Source organism: Canis aureus, chromosome 4 (assembly GCF_053574225.1).
Source record: "Canis aureus isolate CA01 chromosome 4, VMU_Caureus_v.1.0, whole genome shotgun sequence".
Classification (NCBI taxonomy): domain Eukaryota; kingdom Metazoa; phylum Chordata; class Mammalia; order Carnivora; family Canidae; genus Canis; species Canis aureus.
In genome coordinates this window covers 5,899,552-5,924,843 of record NC_135614.1, presented here as the reverse complement: position 1 = coordinate 5,924,843, position 25,292 = coordinate 5,899,552, and the positions used below count along the sequence as shown (strand labels likewise).

The 25,292-nt window shown below is 41.6% G+C and overlaps 1 protein-coding gene across 5 annotated transcripts in view; it reads left to right on the top strand.

Moving 5' to 3' along the window:
* The window catches only part of TBCE (tubulin folding cofactor E), a 78,833-nt gene that overhangs the window by 47,825 nt on the left and 5,716 nt on the right, over window positions 1-25,292 (top strand). For all 5 annotated transcript variants that reach the window (XM_077894432.1, XM_077894434.1, XM_077894433.1 and 2 more), the window contains 9 exons: window positions 13,984-14,169; window positions 17,091-17,179; window positions 19,123-19,222; window positions 19,663-19,765; window positions 20,926-21,002; window positions 22,287-22,382; window positions 23,253-23,317; window positions 23,416-23,480; window positions 24,916-25,068. In XM_077894432.1, the coding sequence (XP_077750558.1) occupies window positions 13,984-14,169; window positions 17,091-17,179; window positions 19,123-19,222; window positions 19,663-19,765; window positions 20,926-21,002; window positions 22,287-22,382; window positions 23,253-23,317; window positions 23,416-23,480; window positions 24,916-25,068 (934 nt within the window). The remainder of the gene's footprint in view (window positions 1-13,983; window positions 14,170-17,090; window positions 17,180-19,122; window positions 19,223-19,662; window positions 19,766-20,925; window positions 21,003-22,286; window positions 22,383-23,252; window positions 23,318-23,415; window positions 23,481-24,915; window positions 25,069-25,292) is intronic.

The following is a 25,292-nucleotide window of genomic DNA, read 5'->3' as shown; positions in this document are numbered from 1 at the left end:
AAAGGAATGAATGGGGATCCCTGGGTGGCGCAGCGGTTTGGCGCCTGCCTTTGGCCCGGGGCGCGATCCTGGAGACCTGGGATCGAATCCCACGTCGGGCTCCCTGCATGGAGCCTGCTTCTCCCTCTGCCTGTGTCTCTGCCTCTCTGTCTCTCTCTGTGTAACTATCAAATAAAATCTTTAAAAAAATAATAATAATTAAAAAATAAAAAATAAAGGAATGAATGAATACATATATACAAAAAAAATTTTAAATGACTTTTCTTCAGATCAGGCAATGGAATCTAATACTTGACATCGGAGGAAACTCACTCTAGACTGTGTGTATCATACTGGATAACTTACAAAATAGAATCTTGATTTGCTCATTTTGTGTGTGTCATAAGATTGTTGTAAAGTATTTTGAAGTTCCTGAATGAGCATTAATGGATTAATATAAATTTTTTTCCTGTTATGGTGTAAAGTGTTATAAGAATTTTTTTTTTAAGTCACTAAATGTACTGTTAGTTTGCAGACAGGGCACATTTCTGCAAAAGATGAAAAAGAGAGGTATTTTATTCTTGGAAGACTCCCATAAATCAGGGCAAAATAAAAATTGCATCACTCAGGGTCAGTCTGCAAAAAAAAAAAAAAAAAAAAGAGCTGTTTTTCCTTTGGGAAAACAGTTTACCAGGTCATTTCTCACATAAGCAATGTACATCATCGAGTGATATTGAAGTTAGTTATGCAGGCTTGCCTAAAAGTCTTTAAACATGTCTGTGGCAACATAGGGTAAAGATCAACAAGATTTACTGGAATCTCCCCAGAGACCCACCCTTTCCCAGGATGTAGCATCTAAAACCCCAACAAGAAAAATGCTTACTATGTGGAGTTTTGGGTCTGTTGAGGACCCTTTAGCTTTGAGTAATACTGCTAGATTTAGGAAATAAAAATACAAAATGCCCAGCTAAATCTGAATTTTAGACCAACAGCCAATCATTTTTTAGTATAAGTATGGGACATGTATAGGGCATTATCAATTTTATCTGACAATTCTGTTGGGGAGATAATAGTGCAGATTGAATCTCTATGACAGAACTTCATGACAGTCTTCCATTCCTCCAAGGGCCGTGGTCAGGTTGTTGATTTCATTAACTATATCTGTAATTGGTCGGCAGAAGGAGGACAGAACTGGAGCAAGCTGAATGCTTACAAGAGAAAAATGTTTGGACTCTCCTTCCACTCTATCCCTTCCCCCATTTTTGTCTTTCTGGACAGGGTTCAGAATTTCAGTGTTTGGATGCAACATCTCGATATTAATCTAGAATCTCAGTGGAATCTATAGAAATTACTAGTTTATTTTTGGAGATTTATTGTTATTAGTGGGCACTCATTCACTTGCATTTTTCATTATTTGCTGGGCTGTTTTGTTTTCTGAGAAACCCTTCAGGAATGTTCTGAACGAGGCTGATCTTTGATGTTATCCTTTGATCTGTAAAGGGCACAGCATCTACTTTACAGCTACCTGATGCATACCATTCTAACTCCTTTGATCTGCCTACAGTCAAACTAAAAGTAATAAAGGTCTTTTCTTGTATGGTTCATTACCACTGTTTAAAAAGTGTAAATTTCGAACAAAAATTGAAAACCATGGGGATCCCTGGATGGTGCAGCGGTTTGGCGCCTTCCTTTGGCCCAGGGCGCGATCCTGGAGACCCGGGATCGAATCCCACATTGGGCTCCCTGCATGGAGCCTGCTTCTCCCTCTGCCTGTGTCTCTGCCTCTCTCTCTCTGTGTGACTAACATAAATAATTAAAAATTAAAAAAAAAAAAAAAAAGAAAACCATGGCATTGGTTTTGCATTGTTTTCTCATTTCTTAGAACTGTGCTAGTTTTTAAACTTATGTGCTCATACTTTTTATTTCTTGTCAATGTGTAGTTGACAGAATGCTATGTTAGTTTCACGTGTACAACATTGTGATTTGACAATTCTATGCATTGTACAATGCTCACTACAATAAATGTAGTCCCCATCTGTCAGCATACAATGTTATGACAGTAGTGTTGACTATATTCCCTGTACTGTAGTTTTCATCCCCAAAACCCTTTTTTAAAAAAGATTTATTTATTTGATGGGAACAAAGGGAGAAAAAATCCTAAAGCAGACTCCCTGCTGAATGAGGAGCCCAACATGGGGCTCAGTTCCAGGACCCCAAGATCATGACCTGAGCTGAAATCAAGAATTGCCACCTAACTGACTGAGCCACCTAGGTGCCACTGCACACCCATGGCCTATTTTTTTTTTAAAGGTTTTATTTATTTATTCATGAGAGAGAGAGAGAGGCAGAGACACAGGCAGAGGGAGAAGCAGGCTCCATGCAGGGAGCCCGACGTGGGACTCCATCCCAGATCTCCAGGATCAGGCCTGGGCTGAAGGCAGGCGCTAAACCACTGAGCTATCCGGGGTGCCCCTCCATGGCCTATTTCTAACTGGAAGTTTGTATCTCTTAATCCCCTTCACCTGTTATGCTTATACCCACCTACCTCCCCACTCTGCTAACCACCAGTTCTCTGAATTTAGGAGTCTGTTTCTGTTTTTGTTTGCTTGTGTATTCATTTGTTTTTTAGATTCTTCATATAAGTGAAATCATCTGGTATTTTTCTCTGTCTGACATACTTCGTTTAGCATAATACCCTCTAGGATATTGTTTACGTGAACATGTATATTCCTGTTGTTGTGAATGGCAAGATTTCATTCTTTTTTTTTTTTTTAAGATTTTATTTATTTATTCATGAGAGACACAGAGAGAGAAGCAGAGACACAGGCAGAGGGAGAAGCAGGCTCCATACAAGGAGCCTGATGTGGGACTCGATCCCGGGACTCCAGGATTACGCCCTGGGCCGAAGGCAGGCGCTAAACCGCTGAGCCACCCAGGGATCCCTGATTTCATTCTGTTTTAATGACTAAGTAAATATTCCGTTTTATATTTGTATGTCTATACCACGTCTTCATCCATTCATCTGTGGATGCACACTTAGGTTGCATCTGTATCTTGGGTATTTTAAATAATGCTACAATAAAGCATAGGGATGCATATATGTTTTTTAATTAGTGTGTTTGTTTTCTTTGGGTAAATACCCATCAGTGCAGTTGCTGGATTGTATGCTATTTCTATTTTTAATTTTTTAAGAACCCTCCATACTGTTTCCCATAGTAGCTGCACCAATTTACATTCCGGCCAACAGTGCATAACCATTCCCTTTTTCCTCATATCCTTGCCAACACTTATCTATTGTGTTTTGGATGGTAGCTCTTCTGACTGGTATCTCATTGTTTTTATTTTTTATTTTTTAAAGATTTTATTTATTTATTCATGAGAGACACAGAGAGGGGCAGAGACATAGACAGTGGGAGAACAGGCTCCTCGTAGGGAGCCCGATGTGGGACTCAATCCCCGGACTGGGATCACGACCTGAGCCAAAGGCAGGCGCTAAACCACTGAGCCACCAGCTGCCCCTAAGTTTATGTATTTAAGTAATCTCTACACTCGATGTGGGACTCAAACTCCTCTAACTGGGTCAGCGTCTCTCTTCCCATGGCCCTTCACCATAGTCTAGCATGAGGTTCTTTATATAGTGTCTGTTTTCTGAGAGGGTGGAAATGGGGACTATAAGGCCTCTTAAGGCCCAGGCTTCACTCTGTTGGTAAAAGCAGGTCACTAGGTGAGTCTAGGTTCAAGAGGAGAGGAATTAGGTTTTACCTGTTGATGAGACAAGTTGCAAAATCACATTTCCAAAGGGCATGTGGGCTGGGAGTCATCTGTGGAAGTAGTTCAGCAGCTTTCATGATTGTTCACATCTCTTCCCCATGCAAAATTCGCTCCTTTCACCACGAAACATCTTATCCCTTTTGGCACTGGCTCCAAGTCCAGGATGTTGCCATCTAAATTAGTTCTAGGTATCAATGAGGCTTCTTGGATACATTTTCTGGTGCAGGAGGGGCTCAGGAGGGGTCCTGGATCTGAGATCTGTGAAGTAAAAAGTTATTGGCTCTCCTTATAGCCAACATACAGGAATGAGAGAGACGGAATAACCGTAGTAGACATTCTGGTTCAAAACAGAGAAGGTAGGCAGCCCGGGTGGCTCAGTAGTTTACTGCTGCCTTCAGCCCAGGGCGTGATCCTGGAGACCCAGGATCAAGTCCCACGTCGGGCTCCCTGCATGGAGCCTGCTTCTCCCTCTGCCTGTGTCTCTGCCTCTCTCTCTCTCTGTATGTCTCTCATGAATAAATAAATAAAATCTTTTAAAAAAATAAAAATTAAAAAATTAAAAAAAAACAAAACAAAACGAAGGAGAAGTGCACGTGGCAGTCATTCTGTAGGGTTCTGAAATCTGGCCTGGTGCACGTTGTCAGTTCCTGCCTCTGAAGCATGAACTGCCCTTGTTGAGGGCCCGTTTCTGCCTCCGTGGAAGCACAGCTTGCCAGTAAACCCAAGAGTCCTAGATGATCCTATTCTGTAATACGAAAGCACCTTGTATCATTCTTGACACCTACTAGGCTCTCAAAAATGTCAAGTTGTGCAATATTACTTTCTGAGTAGATGCTGCTCTTATGGAACATTCAAAGCATTGGTGTTTAAACTTTTATACACAAGTAAAATATATTAAAGATGAAAAGTTCACTAATGATACCATATTTCTTAAAGTTTTTGCTTTTTTTGTAATAACCTTTAATCTTTTATAATAACTTTCTGTTTTGCCCCTCCCGATTTCTTTTTTTTTTTTTTTAAGATTTTATTTATTCATGAGAGACACAGAGAGAGAGAGAGAGGCAGAGACACAGGCAGAGGGAGAAGCAGGCTCCATGCAGGGAGCCTGACGTGGGACTTGATCCCAGGACTCCAGGATCATGCCCTGGGCTGAAGGCGGCGCTAAACCATTGAGCCACCCAGGCTGCCCCCCATCCCGATTTCTTGATTTGTGATTTGAAGCAGTTAAAATTTGGCTGTCTCTACATACAAATGGCCAAACAGACACATGAAAAAAAGTGCTCAACATCATTCAGCATGAAACAATGAGATACCACTTCATACCAGTCAGAATGGCTAAAATTAACAAGTCAGGAAACAACAGATGTTGGTGAGGATAAGGAGAAAGGGGAACCCTCTTACACTGTTGGTGGGAACACAAGCTGGTACAGCCATTCTGGAAAACAGGAGGTTCCTCAAAAAGTTGAAAATGGAGCTACCCTACCACCCAGCATTGCACTAGATATTTACCCCAAAGATACAAATGTAGTGATCCAAAGGGGCCCCTGCACCCCAGTGTTTATAGCAGCAGTGTCCACAATAGCCAAACTATGGAAAGAGCCCAGATGTCCATCGACAGATAAATGGATAAAGAAGGTGTGGTTTATATATGCAATGAAATACTACTCAGCCATCCAAAAAAAAAGAAATCTTGTGATTTGCAACAATATGGATAGAACTAGAGGGTATTATGCTAAGCGAAATAAGTCAATCAAAGAAAGACAGTTATATGACCTCACTCGTGCAATTTGAGAAACAAAACAGGATCATAGGGGAAGAGAGGAAAAAACAAGACTAAATCAGAGAGGGAGACAAACCATAAGAGTCTCTTACTGTAGGAAACAAACTGAGGGTCGGTGTAGGGGCAGGGGATGGGAGGATTGGGTAACTGGTGATGAGCATTAAGGAGGACACATAATGTAATGAGGACTGGATATTATATAAGATTGATGAATCACTGAATTCTGCTTCCGAAACTAATAATACACTATATGTTAATTTAAAAAGGGGGAAAAAAAGATTTGGCTGTCTTTTCTATGTAGATTTGTTCTACATGAATCCAGATGGCAAATTCCATGGTAGAGTGCTAAGATCTTGTCTTTTTTTAAAATACTGAATATGGTTATTAGGTATTGAATATGATTCGATTGAACACATAATATGTATTATATTGCATATATGCTTATTTAAAAAGTTGACTTTTTAAAAGTTTTTAAATTCCAGTTAACATACAATATTAGTTTCAGATGTATAATATAGTGAGTGATTCAGCACTTTTCATACAGCACCGGGTGCTCATCACAAGTGCCCTCCTTAATCCCCATCACCTGTTTCACCCATCCCCCCAACAGCAATCACACAACAAAAAGAAATAAAAGGCATCCAGATTGTCAAGGAAGAAGTAAAACATTGACCATTTGCAGATGACATGATACTCGATATAAAAAAACTCAAAAGAATCCACCATAAAATTGCTAGAACTGATGCACTAATTTAGAAAAGCCACAGGATACAAAATCGACGTACGGAAATCTGTTGCAATTCTAAGGCACCTGGGTGGCTCAGTTGGTTGAGCATCTAACTCTGGGTTTCAGTTTAGGTTGTGATTGCATGGATCATGGGATTGAGCCCTGTATTGGGCTCTGTGCTCAGTGGGGAGTCTTATGGGGATTCTCTCCCTTCCCCATTTGTGCACATGAATCTCTTTCTTGCTCTCAAAATCTTAAAAAAAAAAAATCTGTTACGTTCTATACACTAATAATGAAGCAGCAGAAGGAGAAATTAAGGAATCGATCCTATTTACTATTGCACCCAAACCAAAATAATCTGGGAATAAACCTGTCCAGAGATGAAAGACCTGTACACTGAAAACTATGAAACACTGATGAAAAAAACTAAAGATGACCAAAAGAAATGCAAGGCATTCTATGCTAATGGATTGGAAGAACAAATATTTTTAAAATGTGTCTACTCCCCAAAGCCATCTACACATTTAATGCAATCCCTATCAAAATGCCAACTACATTTTTTACAGAGCTAGGACAAATAATCCTAAAATTTGTATAGGACCACAAAAGACCTCAAGTAGCCAAAGCAACCTTGAAAAAGACAAGCTGGGGATCCCTGGGTAGTTTAGCGTCTGCCTTCAGCCCAGGGCCTGGTCCTGGAGACCCGGGATCAAGTCCCACATTGGGCTTCTGGCATAGAGCCTGCTTCTCCCTCTGCCTGTGTCTCTGCCTCTCTCTCTCTCTCTCTCTCTCTCTCTCTGTGTGTGTCTCTCATGAATAAATAAATAAAATGTTTAAAAAAAGAAGAAAGAAAAGCTAAGCTAGTGACATCATAGTTCCAAACTTCAAGTTATATTATACAGCTGTAGTGATCAAAACAGTATGATATTGGCACAAAAATAGATACATAGGTCAATGAAGCAAAATAGAGAACCCAGAAATGAACCCACAACTATATGGTCAATCTTCAACAAAGCAGAAAGAATATCCAATGGAAAAAAAAGTCTTTTCCACAAATAGTTTTGGGAAAACGGGAGAGCAACATGCAAAAGAATGAAACTGGACCACTTTCTTATAGCATACACAAAAATAAACTCAAAATGGATGAAAGACCTAAATGTGAGATAGGAAACCATACAAATCCTAGAAGAGAACACAGGCAGCATCCCCTTTGATCTTGGCCATACCAACTTCTTAATAGAGATGTCTCCTGAGGAAAGGGAAACAAACTACTGGGACTTCATCAAAATAAAAAGCTTCTGCACAATGAAGGAAACAATCATAACTAAAAGGCAGCTTACTGAATGGGAGAAGATATTTGAAAATGATGTATCTGATAAAGGGGTACTATCCAAAATATAGAACGTATAAAACACAACAGCTGGGCAGCCCGGGTGGTTCAGCGGTTTAGCGCTGCCTTTGGCCCAGGGCATGATCCTGGAGACCCAGGATTGAGTCCCACATCAGGCTTCCTGCGTGGAGCCTGCTTCTCCCTCTGCCTGTGTCTCTGCCTCTCTCTCTCTCTCTCTTTCTCTCTCTCTGTCTCTCAGTAATCAATCAATCTTAAAAAAAAAAAAAACCCTCAACAGCTAGAAATCAAATAATCCAATTAAATAATGAACAGAAGATGGGGTGCCTTGGGCGGCTCAGTTGGTTAAGCATCCAACTCTTTTTTTTTTTTTAATATTTTATTTATTTATTCACAAGAGACACACAGAGAGAAAGGCAGAGACACAGGCAGAGGGAGAAGCAGGCTCCATGCAGGGAGCCTGATGTGGGACTCGATCCCAAGACTCCAGGATCACACCCTGAGTCTAAGGCAGGCTCTAAACCACTGAGCCACCCAGGGATCCCCTAAGCATCTAACTCTTATTATTTTTTTATTTATTTATGATAGTGAGAGAGAGAGAGAGAGAGAGACATAGGCAGAGGGATAAGCAGGCTCCATGCACTGGGAGCCCGACGTGGGATTCGATCCCGGGTCTCCAGGATCACGCCCTGGGCCAAAGGCAGGCGCCAAACCGCTGTGCCACCCAGGGATCCTGCATCTAACTCTTAATTTTGGTTCAGGTCACGATCTCAGGGCTGTGGGATTGAGCTCAGTGTGGAGTCTCCTTCCCTCTCCCTCTGCCTCTCTCTCCCTGCTCTTTCCTTCTGTCTCAAATAAATCTTTTTAAAAATGGGCAGAAGAATAAACAGTTTTCCAAAGAAGACATCCAGATCGCCAACAGACACATGGAAAGATACTCAACATCACTCATCATGGGGAAAATGCAAATCAAAACTACAATGAGATATCCCCTCACACCTGTCAGAATGACTAAACTCATAAACAGAAGAAACAACAGGTGTTGGTGAGGATGTGGAGAAAAAGGAACCCTTGTACACTGTTGGTGGGAATGTGAACTGGTGCAGCCACTGTGGAAAACAGGGTGGAGTCTCCTCAAACAGTTAAGATCTTGCTCTTTATTTCACCCAGGCTGGGCCACCTTACATTCTTTGAGCTGATAATTAGCCTGTGGGAGCAGGCGTCCTTTGCCTTCCTCCAAACTGACTGCTAATCCAGATGGTTAGATAGACACATCCAGCCTCACTTAACATGACAGCTTTGTTGGGCTGGAGGGATAAGCATATTAGATTCTCATCAAAGATGGCTGCCAATCATTCTTCCCATTCTTATTCGAGCTTGTGACTTCTCCCATCAAGAGGCGGAGGTTATTTCCCCTTTGCTTGAATCTAGACTGGCTTGTACCTAAGCTTTGGTAAGTGGCAGAAGTGGTGTGTCCGTCCTGGGACAGGCTTTAAGAGGTGGTGCAGTTTCTGCTCTTACAGAAGCCATTGGCCCAGTCAGCTCCCAGCCACCCTAGCCCAAGTGCCAATAATTCAAGTGGAGCCATCTCGGATTGTTCGAACCTCAGCCAACTCCCAGCTGACTATAGTCACCTGGATCACTCTACATGACACCATGAGAAACAAGAACAACTCAGTTGAAGCAAAGCTAACCCACAGAATCTTAAGAAAGAGCAGATCATTTTAAGCCACTATACTTTGGAGGATGTTTAGGTGGCAATAGAGAATAACTTTATGTCTGAATTTGCATGCGAATTTTATCTTGCGTACGTTAATAACTGTATTTTTCCCCTTTTAAAAAAAGATTTTATTTAGCAGGGGAAGAGAGAGCACAAGCAGGGGGAGAGGGAGATGCAGGCTCCCCACTGAGCAGGGAGCCAGACGTGGGGCTCGATCCTAGGACCTTGAAATCATGACTTGAGCCAAAGGCAGGTACTTAACCAACTGAGTTACCTAGGAGCCCCATTAACTGTATTTTTTCCTGGCAAAACTGTATATAGTTCTATGGAGAAATTTTTATGTCACGATGTCATTGACATTATATATACCTTAGGAGCCTAACTGAACAAGTTTGGCGGCCACTGCTTGAGTTTAGAGATTGTAGCTTTGGGATATCCCAGTATATCAGAATATGTGGGTTTATGCTTAACAGCATATTAGATATAATGCTGTATAGAATAGAAAGGACTGCTGTATTGATCTGCGTGTCTGTAGAGAAAGGCTATGCTAGGCAATATAGTGATGGCTTATATATTATGGCTTATATAATCCTATAAATAACCTCATTTGGTGGGGCTTTATAGATGAGGAGACTCAGGCTGAGAAGGTAAGATTGGCTGCCTGAGGTCGTATAGCCAGTAAGTTTTGTGGGGCCCAGAAGGATCCCAGATTTGTTCTACTCAGATTCCTGAGCTGCACCGACCTTGTCCTGCTCCTGCCTTCCATCTTAGGAATTTATCTGTCAGGACACCTGGCCGACTCAGCTGGAAGAGTATGTGACTCTTGACCTTGGGTCATAAGTTTGAGCCCCACATTGGGTGTAGAGATTACTTTAAAAAAAAAAAAACTTTAAAAAAAGGTATATGTTGATTAGGAATTAAATTTAGGGAATGTGTTTAATTTACCAAAATAAAGCATTGATTTGTATCTGTAAGGCCAGACAGAAATGTAGGAAAGAACAAGTAGTCAGAAATCCTGAGTTCTTGGTCGTGGCTGTGATACTTCTAACAGTGGACTCCAGGACCCCCAACTGAAACAGGGTTAGATATGAGGCCCAGTGAAGTCAGAATGCCCTGGAGCATTGTTCTAAACAAGCAGATTCCTGGGATCCAATAAGATTTTCAGATGACGTTCTGTTTTTTAGGTTATGAAGTCCTAGCCTAGATAATCTCTGAAGTAGATCCCTTCGAATTCTTAAAAAATGATGCTAGCTATATTTCATTACTTTAGCTGAGTAGCATAACTGTGCTTCTTAGAACTGTGTTGTTTTGTTTTGTTTTGCTTTACAGATTTTATTTATTTGAGAGGGAGTAAAATGTGTGAGCAGGGGAGGCGGGGCAGAGAGGGAGGAGGAGCAAAGGGGAGAGGGAAAGCAAATTCCCCACTGAGCAGGGAGCCCACCCAGCGTGGGGCTCCATTCCATGACCCTGAAATCATGACCTGAGCTGAACTTAGATGCTTAAGGACTGAGCCACCCAGGCATCCCCAGAACTGTGGGTTTTATTAACAACATGAACTTCCCCAGGGGCCAAAATGTAACATTTTCTAGGAAGCTTCTGGTAGTCAGTGATCTTCTGATATTACAACATACTGTACAGACTCAGAACTTGATTTTACTGCAGCAGAGAATTTAATTTCCTGCATCATCAGTTCTCTCCTCATCGCTGGATTATTTTCAGCAGCATATAGATCTGATACACGCCCCCCCCCCATCATAAGAAATTCCTTCTTCTGATCCCCTGTGTCCCTATAGCTGCCACCCTAATGCTCTTCTTCCCTTTGGGGCGAAAGCAGCCAGGGCTCCCTGGCTCCTTACTGTTTGGAACTCCCCCACCCAGCTACTGCCCCACTGCTCCTACCAGGGTTACTTACTGGTCACTAGATTTGGTGGCCAGCCTTAGCCATCACCTTGCATCCTTTTGTAGTGCTGGACATGGTTGTCCACTTTCTTCATTGGCTTCCAGGACCCCACATTCTGGGGTTCTCATGACCTCTGGGCCATTTCTTATCCATGGCATCACTTCTAACTTTTAGGGATCACAGACCCCTTTCACACTCTGGTCATCTCTGTGGACCCATTTTTAAAAAGTGTATGTTTAGGGGCACCTGGGTAGCTCAGGCGGTTAAGCGACTGCCTCAGCTCAGGTCATGATCTCAGGGTCCTGGAATAGAGCCCCATGTCCTGGGATCGATCCCTGCTCAGCGGGGAGTCTGCGTCTCCCTTTGCTGCTCCTCCTGCTTGTGCTCTCTGTCAAATAAGTAAATAAAATCTTTAAAAAGTGTATGTTTATATGGATGAAATTTATCCATACGAGTTTTCATCCTTTTTAATTATGGTGATTTCTAGGAAGCTTTGATTTCTTTAAGAATCAAAGGTTATGAGATCCCTGGGGTGGTGCAGTGGTTTAGCGCCTGCCTTTGGCCCAGGGCGCAATCCTGGAGACCCGGGATCGAATCCCACGTCGGGCTCCCGGTGCATGGAGCCTGCTTCTCCCTCTGCCTGTGTCTCTGCCTCTCTCTCTCTCTGTGTGACTATCATAAATAAATAAAAAATTTTTAAAAAAAAGAATCAAAGGTTATAAGCTGAAATAGTGTTTATAATACAATTTTTGGCAATTTAGGTATATCATCATTCTCTCAAGTGATCAAATGATAGTATTAACATTTACGACTATTGTATAGTGGATATTTAGATCATTCAGAAAATAAGATCTCATTGCCATGATGTCATGCTGAAAGCTGAAATTTAAGAGGTCCTGAGACCCATATTGAATCTCTTGAAAAGCCTGATGGAGTGGTAATTACATCCAGTAATATGATTAGTCTTAATGTTAAATCTAAAAATTGCTCTAAAACCTGGATAGAAATTGTGGTGAAATATCCTATTTCATGTAGCATTCTTCCCACATTCTCTGTTTTTAGCCCCATATTTAATCTTTGACAATATATTTAGTTCAAGTTTGTTATTGGAAAGATTTTGTATGTAAGCCTGTTACCCACAAATGTTTTCATCTGTGTCCTTATTCCATCTCTGTTTGTAGCTGTGATTCATCTATAGTCATTTCATGTACAGTTTGGTTTGGTTTTTAGAAATCTCAACATTATTTTGTGAGTAATTTTATTCAGTGTTACAGCTAGAATTTTTAATGACTACATCTGTCTGGTTTACTTAACAATTCCTATCCAGCTGGGCTTTCTGACGTTTTCCAGAGTTCCGCAGTTATAAATAAATGCTGTTATACAGAATCTTTGGAAATGCAATTTTGTTTGTATTTTTAAGTTATTGCCTGCTCACAGGTTCCCAGGAGTATGATCTTACAATCAGAACTGAACCCAGCCTTGCAGTCTCTGAGGTGTTAGGATTTTTCTTTATTTTTGGCCAGTTTTTTTGAAACTGGTTTTGTGATGTGAATTTGCATTTCTTAATCATAAGCAAGGTAAAACTTTCACCTGTGGAATTAATACCTCTTTTTCCTATTATGTGAATGGTCTGTTTCATATTTCTTGCCTGTTTATCTGTTGGAGCTTACTATGCTTGCATAAGCTCACAACGCTTTTTAATCAGTCATATCGATTATACATTTGCATGTTACTTTTCCCTTTTATGCTGATGTTAATTTTTCAGCATAGAGAATATTTTACAGACCTTCAGAACATTGCATTTATGGCCATTCTGGTGGGTGACATTTTCTTTTTTTTTATTTTTTTAATTGTATAATTCCTGGGTTGCTGGCTGGCTCAGTCAATAGAGTGTGCAACTCCTGAGCTCAGGGTTGTAGGTTCAAGCCCCACATTGGGTGTAGAGATTAATTACAAATAAAATCTTTAAAAATAATTGTGTAAAAAAATAAATAAATAAAAATAAAAATAATTGTATAGGGCACATAGGTGGCTCAGTGGTTGAGTGTCTACCTTTGGCTCAAGGCATGATCCCAGGGTCCTGGGATTGAGTCCCGCATCCAGCTCCCCACAGGGTGCCTGCTTCTCCCTCTGCCTATATCTCTACCTCTCTCTGTGTTTCTCACCAATAAATAAAATCTTTTTAAAAATACTGTGGAATTGGGCAGCCCTGGTGGCCCAGTGGTTTAGCGCCACGTTTGGCCCAGGGTGTGATCCCAGAGACCTGGGATTGAGTCCCATGTCAGGCTCCCTGCATGGAGCCTGCTTCTCCCTCTGCCTGTGTCTCTGCCTCTCTCTCTCTGTGTCTGTCATGAATAAATAAATAAAATCTTTTTTAAAAAACTGTGGAATTGCTTTTATTTGTATTTATATTTATATACTATATTTATGAACACATTTATAAATGTAGATGTTTTACATTTGTGGCAGACTGACAATTTATAAAGGATTTTCAAATGAGTTATTTAAAAAATTTTTTTTAAGACTTATGTATTTTAGAGAGACTATGCGAGCAGAGGGAGGGGCAGAGGAAGAGGGGGAGAGAGAATCCTCAAGCAGGTTCTCTGAAACAGGGCTTGATCTCATGATTCTGAGACCATGACCTGAGCCAAAATTGAACCAGACGCTGAACTAAGCCACCCAGGTGCCCCTCACACATGTCATCTGTAAATGTCCTCATTGATGATATTTTATTTGTTCCATTTCTCTTTTTTCACAGGCACCCAACAGGAGGATCCTTTATTCGTCCAAACAAAGTAAATTTTGGAGTGGACTTTCTCACTGCAGTTAAGAATCGCTATGTGTTAGAAGATGCGCCTGAGGAAGATGGGAAAGGGCAAATTATTATAATTGGAAATAAACCCGTGGAAACAATTGGTTTTGACTCTATTATAAAACAGCAAAGGTATGTAGGATTGATAATGGCAGAGATGACTTTCATCACTGTTCAGAATTGAAGTTCACTGGATTGTATATTGACACCCAGAACTTTGCTTCCAACTTGGTCTGTCCTTCCTGCACAAACCGCAGATTGAAATCAGAGGAACCTGAGGATTGAGTCTTTGGGGAAATAAATGTTCTTAATTTAGCATAGGATTGTTGGGCTTTTCTATATTGGGATTAAAACATTAGTTTGCTCATTATTAATATTTATACCAGCTGTCTTGTGGAATAAGTAACTAAGGTTGACACTTTGGTCCTTTTCTGTTTCATGGTGACATTTCTAGCTGGGTGACAAATCAGAAACAGAAACAGAGCTCTGAGTTGTTACCTGCCATGTGGCATGCTGGTCCCACCTAGAACTGAGTCATTTTCCATCTCTGGGTGCACACCCTTCTCACGTAGGATGCTTGTGAGATTGCAGAATCTTGGGTCCCTTCCTAGCCATTAATCAGAATGTCATGGACTCTTGCTTTTAAGAAGTACCCCAAATTATTATGTAGTAGTTTGAGGGGCACTGCATAATGCATTGTAAAACTGCTGAGGGCAAACATTCTGTTCTCTGAAACTCTGTACACTGTGGTTCTATGAAAAGAGGCCTTCCGCTCTCTCCGATGCACTGTCTGAATCACAGTGAGTAGAAGCTGATGTTCCCACAATAACCCAAGAACCTTCCAGGTTATGCAGATTCATCGGTGGTCAGTGCTGTGGTGTTTGACCCTGACCCAGATGGTGGCTTAGTAGTGCCCTGGGTGGCCACCCTGGAGAGTACATTTGTACTCTTGGTGTAGGACTGCAATCTTTTCCTTTCTCTAAATGTCTCTTAAGTCAAATAATTAACTGTAGTTTTGTTCAAAGTCTATTGATGTGCTCTCTTATTTTGCTGTTCCTGTTAAGATTTAACACAATACAACCATTAAAGTGCCCCTGGGGACAGTGTTGAAGAGTAAATTCATTTCTTGATACCTCTGTTCTTTAGCGGAGGTGACCAGCATCAGCAAGAACATCAAAAATTCAGAGGTACAATCCAAATATCTATAATCATAAAATGGACGAATAAAGTGTGTTGTATTCATTCAGTGGAGAAATGTTCAGCAGTGAACGTGAGCAAACTACTGCTTGATGCAACAGTATGGGCAAGAGCTCATTAACACAGTGTCCTGCAGAAATAGTCCCACAGGGAAGCACAGCTTGTCTGACTCCGTCTGTGTGAAGGTCAGAGTCAGGCACAACTGCTCACTAATGTTAGAAGTCATGATAGACAGTTTCGCGGGGAGGAAGCAACTGTCAGGGACACAGAGAGGACTTCCCAAGTTCCGAGAATGGTGTTCTTGATCTGGGTTGGTTACCTGTGCATATTTATTTAAAATCGCTGAGCTGTGTATTCACGTATAAGGGAGGCTAAAGCATATACTTTATGTGATTTTTTTTCAATAAAAAATATGTGAAGGAGAAAAACTTAGAATAAATCAAGATTTTTTTAAGGTTTTATTTATTTATTAGAGAGAGAGCACAAGCAGGTAGAGCAGCAGGTAAGGGCAGAGAGAGAAGCAGACTGCCTACTGAACAAGGAGGCCGATGTGGGATTCAATCCCAGGACCCCAGGATCATGACCTGAGCTAAAGGCAGATGCTCAACACTGAGCCACCCAGGTGCCCCGGTATTGTCCTTTTATGATTGGCTTCTTTTGCTTGGCCTAATGTCCTCAAGTTTACCCTTATGTCAGAATTTCCTTCCTTTTCAAGGCTGAGTAATATTCCGTTGTATGGGTATATCACACTTTGTTTATCCATTCATGTATTGATGGACATTTGGGTTGTTTTCACCCTTTGGCTACAGTGGTAATGCTGCCATGAACATGTGTGCAAACCATAGCGTTTTATTTATTTTTTAAAAAAATATTTTATTTATTTATGTGAGAGAGAGTGAGAGAGAAAGCACAAACAGGGGCAGAGGGAGAAGCAGACTCCTCACTGGGCAGGGAGCCTGATGTGGGACTGGATCGCAGGACCCTGGGATCATCACCTGAGCCTAAGGCAGATGCTTAACTGGCTAAGCCACCCAGGCGACCCTAAACCATATAGCATTTTAAAGCTGTGGAATCTGATTCACCTAAAGCTCAAAGAAGCGGTGGAATTGGGATTTGAACCCAGGTGATAGGGCTCTTAGATCCCATAGTCTAGATACCACATAGCTTCTTTCAATGAGTAGAAAATGCAGATCCTCCACACTTAAAGTGGTTTCTGAGATTATCTAGTAAAGCTGAAGATATGCACACTGTCCAGGATGTAACCCTAGAGGGACCTTCACATGTAAATATGAGAAGTATATGATATGTTTACTTCAGCCCTGTTGGAATAATCTAAATGTCAACAGTGTAGTAAATAAATTAATTGTGGTCTCTAAGATGTGAAAATGAATGCTCTAATGTATGTGGGTTGATGTAGCTAAGTTTCACTGCTGAGCGATACACTGTTGAGGGGAAAGTAGCTTGGAGGAGGATATATGCAGTAGGATACCCTTTATATCAAGTTTCATTATGGATGAAATGCTATTATTGTTTAGGGATGTGGAAGTGTGTTATAAAACTGTGAAATGCTTAGGTGTAAACAAAAACCCAGTACCTGATACCGGTTATCTACGGGGAGCAGAGGAGAAGCATTCTGTCCTGGATGGGACCTGAAGAGCTTCAGTGCTATTGGTAGTGTGTATAATGCTTACTTTCTCTTTCTTCTTTTTAGTAAAGCTGCATTGCTTAAATTGGCTGCTGGGTACTGGTATTTGTTATTTTTGGTAACTTCTCATATGAAGTGCTTTTTAACGTTTAAAAGGGCCAGTGGATGTTTACATGTTTATGCATATGTGTGAACTCTGTTTTTCATGCAGTCAGCTCAGCAAGTTGCAAGATATTTCTCTGAGGAACTGTGCAGTGAATTGTGCTGGCGACAAAGGAGCAATTGCCAAAGCATGTCCTAGTATCCTTTCACTGCAAATCTGACTTTGCACCTGACACTTGTGCCGGACACGGCCAGGAGCCCACCAGTGTCTGTTCTCCCTGACTTTCTTCCTAAGGGCATCTTGTCTCACCTGGGCCAGTTGCTGCCCAGGTAAATTATTTACTTTCCCAGACCCCTCGGCCTTCAGGGGAGACAGTGGGACTCACCCCAAGCAAAAGAAATGGAAAGCAGAAGTGTCTGGCCAGGGCTCCTTTTTTTTTTTTTTTTTTAAGATTTTATTTATTTACTCATGAGAGCCAGAGAAAGAGAGAGAATGAAGCAGAGACACAGGCAGAGGGAGAAGCAGGTTCCATGCAGGGAGCCCGATGGGTCTCCAGGATCACGCCCTGGGCTGAAGGCGGTGTTAAACTGCTGAGCCACCAGGGCTGCCCTGGACGGGGCTCCTTATGCGAGGACAGGCTTGGCTGGTGTCTGCCTTTTGCCCCCTGCCCAGGGCTTGGCAGCCATCTGGTGTGAAGACCGTCCAGTAGGGGCAGGGAGAGCAGAGGAGGAGCCAGAGGCCCTGACTGAGGCCCAGGGCCCCTGCCCTCCTGGACTGCCTTCTTGTGGGTGCGCAGAATCCTCTCTCATGTCATGCGGCCGCCTGCGGTTTTGTCACCACACCCCAAAGCAGGCTTTCCCAAAGATTATAATCTCTTTTCTCTGCCTTCTCCTAAGAGTGGTTTTTGTTTTTGCCCTATATTGCTTTTATGCCCACAACTAAAAATATTGCAGAGGAGTTTGAAAAAACAAAATCCCACTGGCAAATGAAATGGACTTTCTTGAACTTTAAAAGGTTTTCTCATAATTCTTTAAGTTGGCCTAACCTCTATGTAATAATTTATTATGCCACAGATCGTTTATAACCCATGTTCTCTGGGGGAAGAGATGGCAGATGAGCAGCAATCTTTAGCCAGCTATTTCTCGCTTTCCCTGTAGCGCATCCTTTGTGGTGATAGAAATTAGAGCAGAGCTCCTCAGCAGAGTGTCTGGGGTGTTGACCCCCTCAGTCCTGGACCAAAGGCAGGCGCCAGATCGCTGAGCCACCCAGGGATCCCCATACCCGGGGCTTCTTGATGCTGTGCTCCCTCTTGATGGCACTGCATTCCCCCTGAAGCATTCAGCTCAGGTGCCGTTTTCTTTCTCTCTGGCTGGTTAATCCTTCTCTAAATCCTGGAATCATTCTTAGCACTTTAGAACCTTTGTCCCCGGTCACCCCTTGTTGTCTGTCTTGGGAGATGCCACTGATGACTTGGGGGTTCCCACAATGCAGAGCAGAATATTGCACCACAGAAGGTAGTGCGTAGCCTTGAGGCAGCAGCCAGAAACTGTGCCCAGGACGAGACCCGTGGGTGCACTTTAGGATTTATCAACCAAACTCTGTCATTCCTTTTCTCTCTTTTTGTGGGATATTGTTAGAATGGTTGAGCATTTGTTAGGACATTTGGTTCTTATTTACTATTGTAGATACTTGTCTCAAGTTCGCAGTATAGGACAATGAACGTTTTCTTTTTGCTTTTCTTTCTTTCTTTCTTTCTTTCTTTCTTTCTTTCTTTCTTTCTTTCTTTCTTTCTTTTTTTAAGTATTAGAGAGTGAGCAAGAGAGAACATGAGCAGGGCAGAGGGAGAAGCGATTCCCCGCTGAGCAGGGCTCAATCCCAGGACCCCGAGATCATGACCTGAGCCAAAGGCAGACACTTAACCAACTGAGCCACCCAGGTGCCCTGAAAATGAACATTTTCATTTCTAAATGAAGACTTGGGTGACTTAAAAAGGTAAAAGTAGTGTGTGCTCATGAAAAAAATCTCAAGCAGAGTAGAGGGTGTAAAGTGAGAGGCTAAAGATTGGTGCTCTAGAATTAAGGGGTGCCTACTGTTCTGTGTGAATCTTTCTGTATTACTCTTCCTTAACATGTACTTTGAGATATCAGAAAGGTAGATTTGTCACGAAACCTGTTGTCCTCGTGGGATGAAGTCCTAGATATTGCTGATCAGCTCAAACACCTGGAAGTTCTTAACCTCAGGTATGAACTCTTAGGCATCCATTCTGTCACCTGGTATTAAAACCTCTGACCTCTCCTCATTCCCTCTCAGCATTTCTGTGGCAATGAGGGGGGACACAGCTTAGTGGAATTTAAGCTTCATTTCTTCTTCTTCTTTTTTTTAAGATTTTATTTATTCATGAGAGACAGAGAGGCAGAGACATAGGCAGAGGGAGAAGCAGGCTCATGCAGGGAGCCTGATGTGAGACTCGATCCCTGGGACCATGGGATCATGACCTGAGCCCAAGGCAGATGCTCAACCCAACCGCTGAGTTCCCCAGGTGCCCCTGGACTCCCTTGGTTTTTAATCAATTTCACTTTATGGCTCATATTAAATCCCCAAATTGTTGCTTTTGATGACTTTCACTCGGGCCCCCTGGGGAGCAGGCAGTCTGCACATCGTGACTTTTTTCTCTACACAGTGAGAATAAACTCAGCTTTCCTTTGGCTTCGCTGACTCTGACCCGGGCATTTCCTGCACTGAAGATTTTAGCCCTTAACCGGACAGGAATAACGTGGGCGGAGGTAATCCTGTTTCTTTGCAAAGTTTATTACCTAGAAATAGGAAATTTCAAAATCTTGGCTTAATAGGGAATGAAAACACAATGGTGGCTTCATTTCATCATCCTATTATCGAAATAAGAGGACTCTTTAAACCACCTCACAGAAAGTTACAGAATCTTTCTAGTGAAGTAGAATTTTGTATCTTGGGATCCATATTCTCTCTCTCTCAGGTCCTTCTGGTTTGTTCTGGTGTCTTTCTGGACAGTGGCACTCCATAGTGGTTAACATATGCTGAACTTCAAAAGCCCTCGAGTTAGCTGTTGATGGAGCTCAACCAGTTTCCCCAAGTGCTCCAGGGCAGAGGCAGGGCTGCCACAGGGTTCTCGTCTCCTTTTCTCATTTGAGATTTGGCTCCTGGAATCCACTGTTCATTGTAAACAGCTGGGTTCAGAAAGTGGACCAATGAGTCCTTTGCCCGGCAGCGTTTGGAACTTATGTCTGCCACTACTTTTTTATATCAGAGGTGAACTGACCTCAACTGCCCAGAATATTCTAACTTCGAACCAAGTACACCCCCAGCAAAGTTACTTGTCTGTGAAATGCCACTGTGGCGCCCATTGCCTTTAGCTGGCGCTCCCTCCTTTTGCAGGGGGTTTAGACCTAGCATGTGAACAGGAAGGGCATGTAGAAAATTCAGGTGCTAGAGACGGTGATGAAGTTCAAGTGAGAGAATGTCGAAATATTTGGGAAACACTGTCTATTATTGTCTTCTTTACAAACTCAGGTTGGTATTGAGAACTGAGGAATGGTGTTTGACATTGATTTCTTAACTTTGGTGAAGCAAACTGTGTCAAATAATAAGAGTGGGCGAAGTGCACGTCTGCAAGTCCACTGTGCAGGTGTCTGGTAGAGTTCAAGAGCTCCCGGAGGACGTATTCCCGGCTCCCGGAATGCCGGCTGCATTCGCTCCCGTGTCACTGAAACACAGCTCTTGACATTTTAATTTTGTCACCTGTCCACTGGCACTCCTAGCCTGCACTAGAGTCCGTGCTGAAACGTCCACCGGGCATTTTATTTCTAAAACAGTAACTGCACTGAGTTAATGTAGAGGTTATAGTAATAAACACGCGGGAAGAAACAGCCAAGAGAGGCTGCTTCAGCCTGAATTGTTTCCCTCCTAGGTGCTCCGGTGTGCCTCTGGATGGCCAGTTCTTGAGGAGTTGTACCTTGCCTCTAACGACCTTTTCATTTCAGAAAGGTAACGAGGGTTTACTTACGTGCACGTATCACTGTCTAGGCTGAATAAATAAATGGTCTCAATTATGCCTCACACTAATTTTTTTAAAGGATTTGTAAATAAGAATTAGAAACAGGCTTATTCTTCACAAAGTAGGATGTCAACTGATTATTGCATCTAATTAAGGAAAGGCCCATCACAGTGAAAGCCTTGGCTTAACTATATTTGAAGACAAGAATTTTATTAGTTTGACAGAAATATATTTAATTTGTTTCAAAATGGACGTTATGTGGGAAATCCTTTATAAAGATCAAATAATGCATTTTAGTTAGCATTATTCTTCAGTAGCATTATTCTACTTCAGGTTGATGTACCAAAGTATATATAAAAGCTTGTTCTCTTTAAGTAAATTATATATGTTGTCTTTCTCTTTGGTTGATTGTTACTAAATTATTATGTGAAATTAAACATGGGCAAATTTACACAAATTCTCAATGAACAGATTCATTTTATTATACAGAATGATTTATTATACAGGCAGATGGAGGTGTTTTTATTTTTATTTATTTTTAATGATTTTATTTATTTATTAGAGAAAGGGAGAGAGAGGGAGAACAAGTGAGCAGGGGGAGGAACAGAGGGATGAGAAGACTCTGCACTGAGCATGGAGCTTGACGTAGGGCTTGATCTCATGACCCTAAGATCATGTCCTGAGCCAAAACCAAGGGTTGGACGCTCAATAGACTGAGCCACACCCAGGACACCCTGTAGGTGTTTTTTTTTTTTTTTAATATTTTATTTATTTATTCATGATAGACATAGAGAGAGAGAGAGGCAGAGACACAGGCAGAGGGAGAAGCAGGCTCCATGCAGGGAGCCCGACATGGGACTCGATCCCGGGACTCCAGGATCGCACCCTGGGCCAAAGGCAGGCGCTAAATCACTAAGCCACCCAGGGATCCCCCTCTGTAGGTGTTTTTAAATTATACTTTTTATTTTGAGATAATTTAAGATTCACATGCAATTATTAGAAATAATCCTCTGTACCCATCATCCAGATTTCCCCCTTGGGAACATCTTGCAGAGCTGCAGTGTGATATCACAACCAGGATCCTGATGTTGGTCCAGTCCAGCTGCAGAATATTTCCATCACCACCAGGGCCCCTCATGTTTCCCTCATGTGGTGCTCTCCACCTGCCTCCCGCCCCTAACCTCTCCACTACACTAAATGCAGATATTTTAAGGTTATATCTTTTGAAAACAAGAGATTAAATTCATGGTGAAACGCTTCTATTTTCCATACAGGCCGGCTGATGTTCTGCAGACACTCAAATTATTAGACCTTTCCTCTAATCAGTCAATTGATGAAAATCAGCTGTTTCTAATAGCATATCTGCCCAGGTAATTTGCTCCTAAAATACCAGTTACAATAGTGCTTAGGAAATTTTTAGTGAGTGGATCATATGTTATATACACTGTCTCAGTGGAAACGTGATGCTGGTGATGGAACTCACAAACTGTAATTCCTGTTGGGAGACTTTATTTGAATTTAGGTGGAGAATGTCCTTGTGAAGCACATACACTGTAGTCTACATCTGTACTAGGTAACTGAGCAATGAAGGATTTGGGCCTTGGTGCTAACGTCAAAAAACTTCATTCATTAAACTTTGGGAAATTAGACCATGTCTTTTTCTCTTTGAGACCCATAAGCACACAGCACAGCAGCAGGCCCCAGGAGTGGGTAGGCAACTGTAGCATCCTCAGAACATGAGGCCACTCTGAGTGCTCTAAACTGGACTTCGTGGTTTCTTTCTTTTCTTTTCTTTCTTTCTTTCTTTCTTTCTTTCTTTCTTTCTTTCTTTCTTTCTTTCTTTCTTTCTTTTCTTTCTTTCTTCTTTTCTCTTTCTTTTCTTTCTTTTCTTTCTTTCTTTCTTTCTTTCTTTCTTTCTTTCTTTCTTTCTTTCTCTAAGATTTTATTTATTAGAGAGAGACAGCATGAGCAGGAATAGAGGGAGAGGGAGAAGCAGGCTCCCTGTTGAGCAGGGAGCCCAAAGTGGGACTTAACCCCAAGACCCTGGTATCATGACCTGAGTTGAAAGCAGACGCTCAATCTACTGAGCCACCCAGGTGCCCTGACTGTATGGTTTCTAAGCATTTCACATGGCCTGAAAGCCTAGGGTGTGGGGAAAAAAATTACAAATGTAGTCTGGTTGATAGCCCGTAGCATTTTATAATGTGCTTTGTAATCAAATTTAACGTTTTAAATTTCAGATTAGAACAACTCATCCTTTCTGATGTTGGAATTTCTTCTATACATTTTCCGGATGCTGTAGCTGGTATATGAGATCATTAACTCCACTCTCCTGCCCAGCCCCTCATACTTGAGCTGTCTCTTCCACTTCTGCTGTATAATTTTATTCTCCTTTTTTTTTAGGGCAGAAAACATTAATGTTTCCTTCTTTGCAGTACCTCATAGTAAATGACAATCAGATATCACAAGTAAGAACATCTTCAGAATGTGCATATGGCATGGTCACTATTTTCCACTCTCATGATGAAATTCATAGGTTCCTTCTATTAAAAAATATTTATTTTTAAAATATTCTTAAGTTAATTTTAACTCCTCTATAGTTAATGTGCAGTGTTTTGTTAGTTTCAGGTATATAATATAGTGATTGAGCAATTCCATACGTTACTCAGGGCTCATCAAGATAAATGTACCCTCAATGTCCATCTTCTATTTCCTCCATCCCCTAGCCCATCTCCCTTCTAGTGAGTTGCTGTTTGTTCTCTGGAGTTAAGAGTCTATTTTTTCAGTTTGTTTCTCTTGTTTTCTTTTGTTAGTTTATTTTGCTTTTTAAATTCCACATGAATGAGATCATATAGTATTTGTCCTTCTCTGACTAACTGCTTAGCATAACACTCTCTAGCTCCATCCATGTTGTCACAAGTGGCAAGATTTCATTCTTTTTTATGGCTGATTCATATTCCATTACACACACACACACACACACACACACACACACAAAGCACGTCTTCATTCGTTAATTAGTGGACACTTGGGCTGCTTCCATGGTTTGGCTATTGTAAATAAGCTGCTATAAACATAGGGGTGCATGTATCCCAAAGTTTGTGTTTTCTGTTTCTTCGGTAAATACACAGTAATGCAATTGCTGGATCGTAGAGTAGCTCTATTTTTAACTTTTTGAGGTATCTCCCTACTGTCTTCCACAGTGGCTGCACCAGTTTTGCATCCCCACCAACAGTTGCACAGGGTTCCTTTTTCTCCACATCCTCTGTGGCACCTGTTGTTTCTTGTGTTGTTAATTTTAACCATTCTGACAGGTGTGAGGTGATATGCCATAGTGATTTTGATTTAATTTTCCTGATGATGAATGAAGTTGCACATCTTTTCATGTGTCTGTTGGCAGATGTCTTCTTTGGAAAAACGTCTGTTCGTATCTTCTGCCCATTTTTAATCAAGTTATTTGTTTTTTGGATGTTGAGTTTTATAAGTTCTTTATATATTTTGGATAGTAGCCCTTTCTCTGGTGTGTCATTTTCAAATATTCCCTCCCATTCTGTAGGTTGCCTTCTAGTTTTGCTCGCGGTTTCCTTTGCTATGCAGAAGTGTTTTATTTTGATGTAGTAAAAAATATTTCACATTGAAAGAGAAATGCTTCCTCCAGGTGAAACCCCAAAAATATTAGGAAAGAAATTAGTTCAATTGGCCCATAAGCACACTGTCATTTTACATGGCAGAGCTCTAGAGTGAGAGTACGTGTTCCTCCTGGTGGGTGCTCGGCACAGGAGGACGATCCCGTGCCTTGGACTGAAACTAGGGGCTTTTGCTTTTCTCTTGCCAGTTCAAATAATCTAAGAAATTAGCCTGAAACATGTTTCTTTTCACGTGTCATCTTTTGTTGGGTTTCAGTGGTCATTTATCAATGAGCTGGATAAGCTGCAGAGTCTGCATGCTCTGTCCTGCACACGAAACCCCCTGATGCAAGAGGGCAAAGCAGCACAGACCACGCATCAGTTCATCATTGCCAAAATTGGGCAACTGAAGACTCTGAACAAATGTGAGGTGAGTGCTGGTATCGTGACCAGGTGTTATTCAGATGAGGAAACAGATTGTCCCCCTAAAATGTAAAGAGTCGGAATGTAGGAAATGGGCAAAAAACCGTAAAAACCTGGAATATTGTGAAGGGTATTGGTATAGTTTTCCTCCAAATGGTAAAATATTATCCTGGTGCATTGCTCAGTGATGGTTGGGCCAGGTCCTCGGGAGGCAACATCACTTAGGCCATT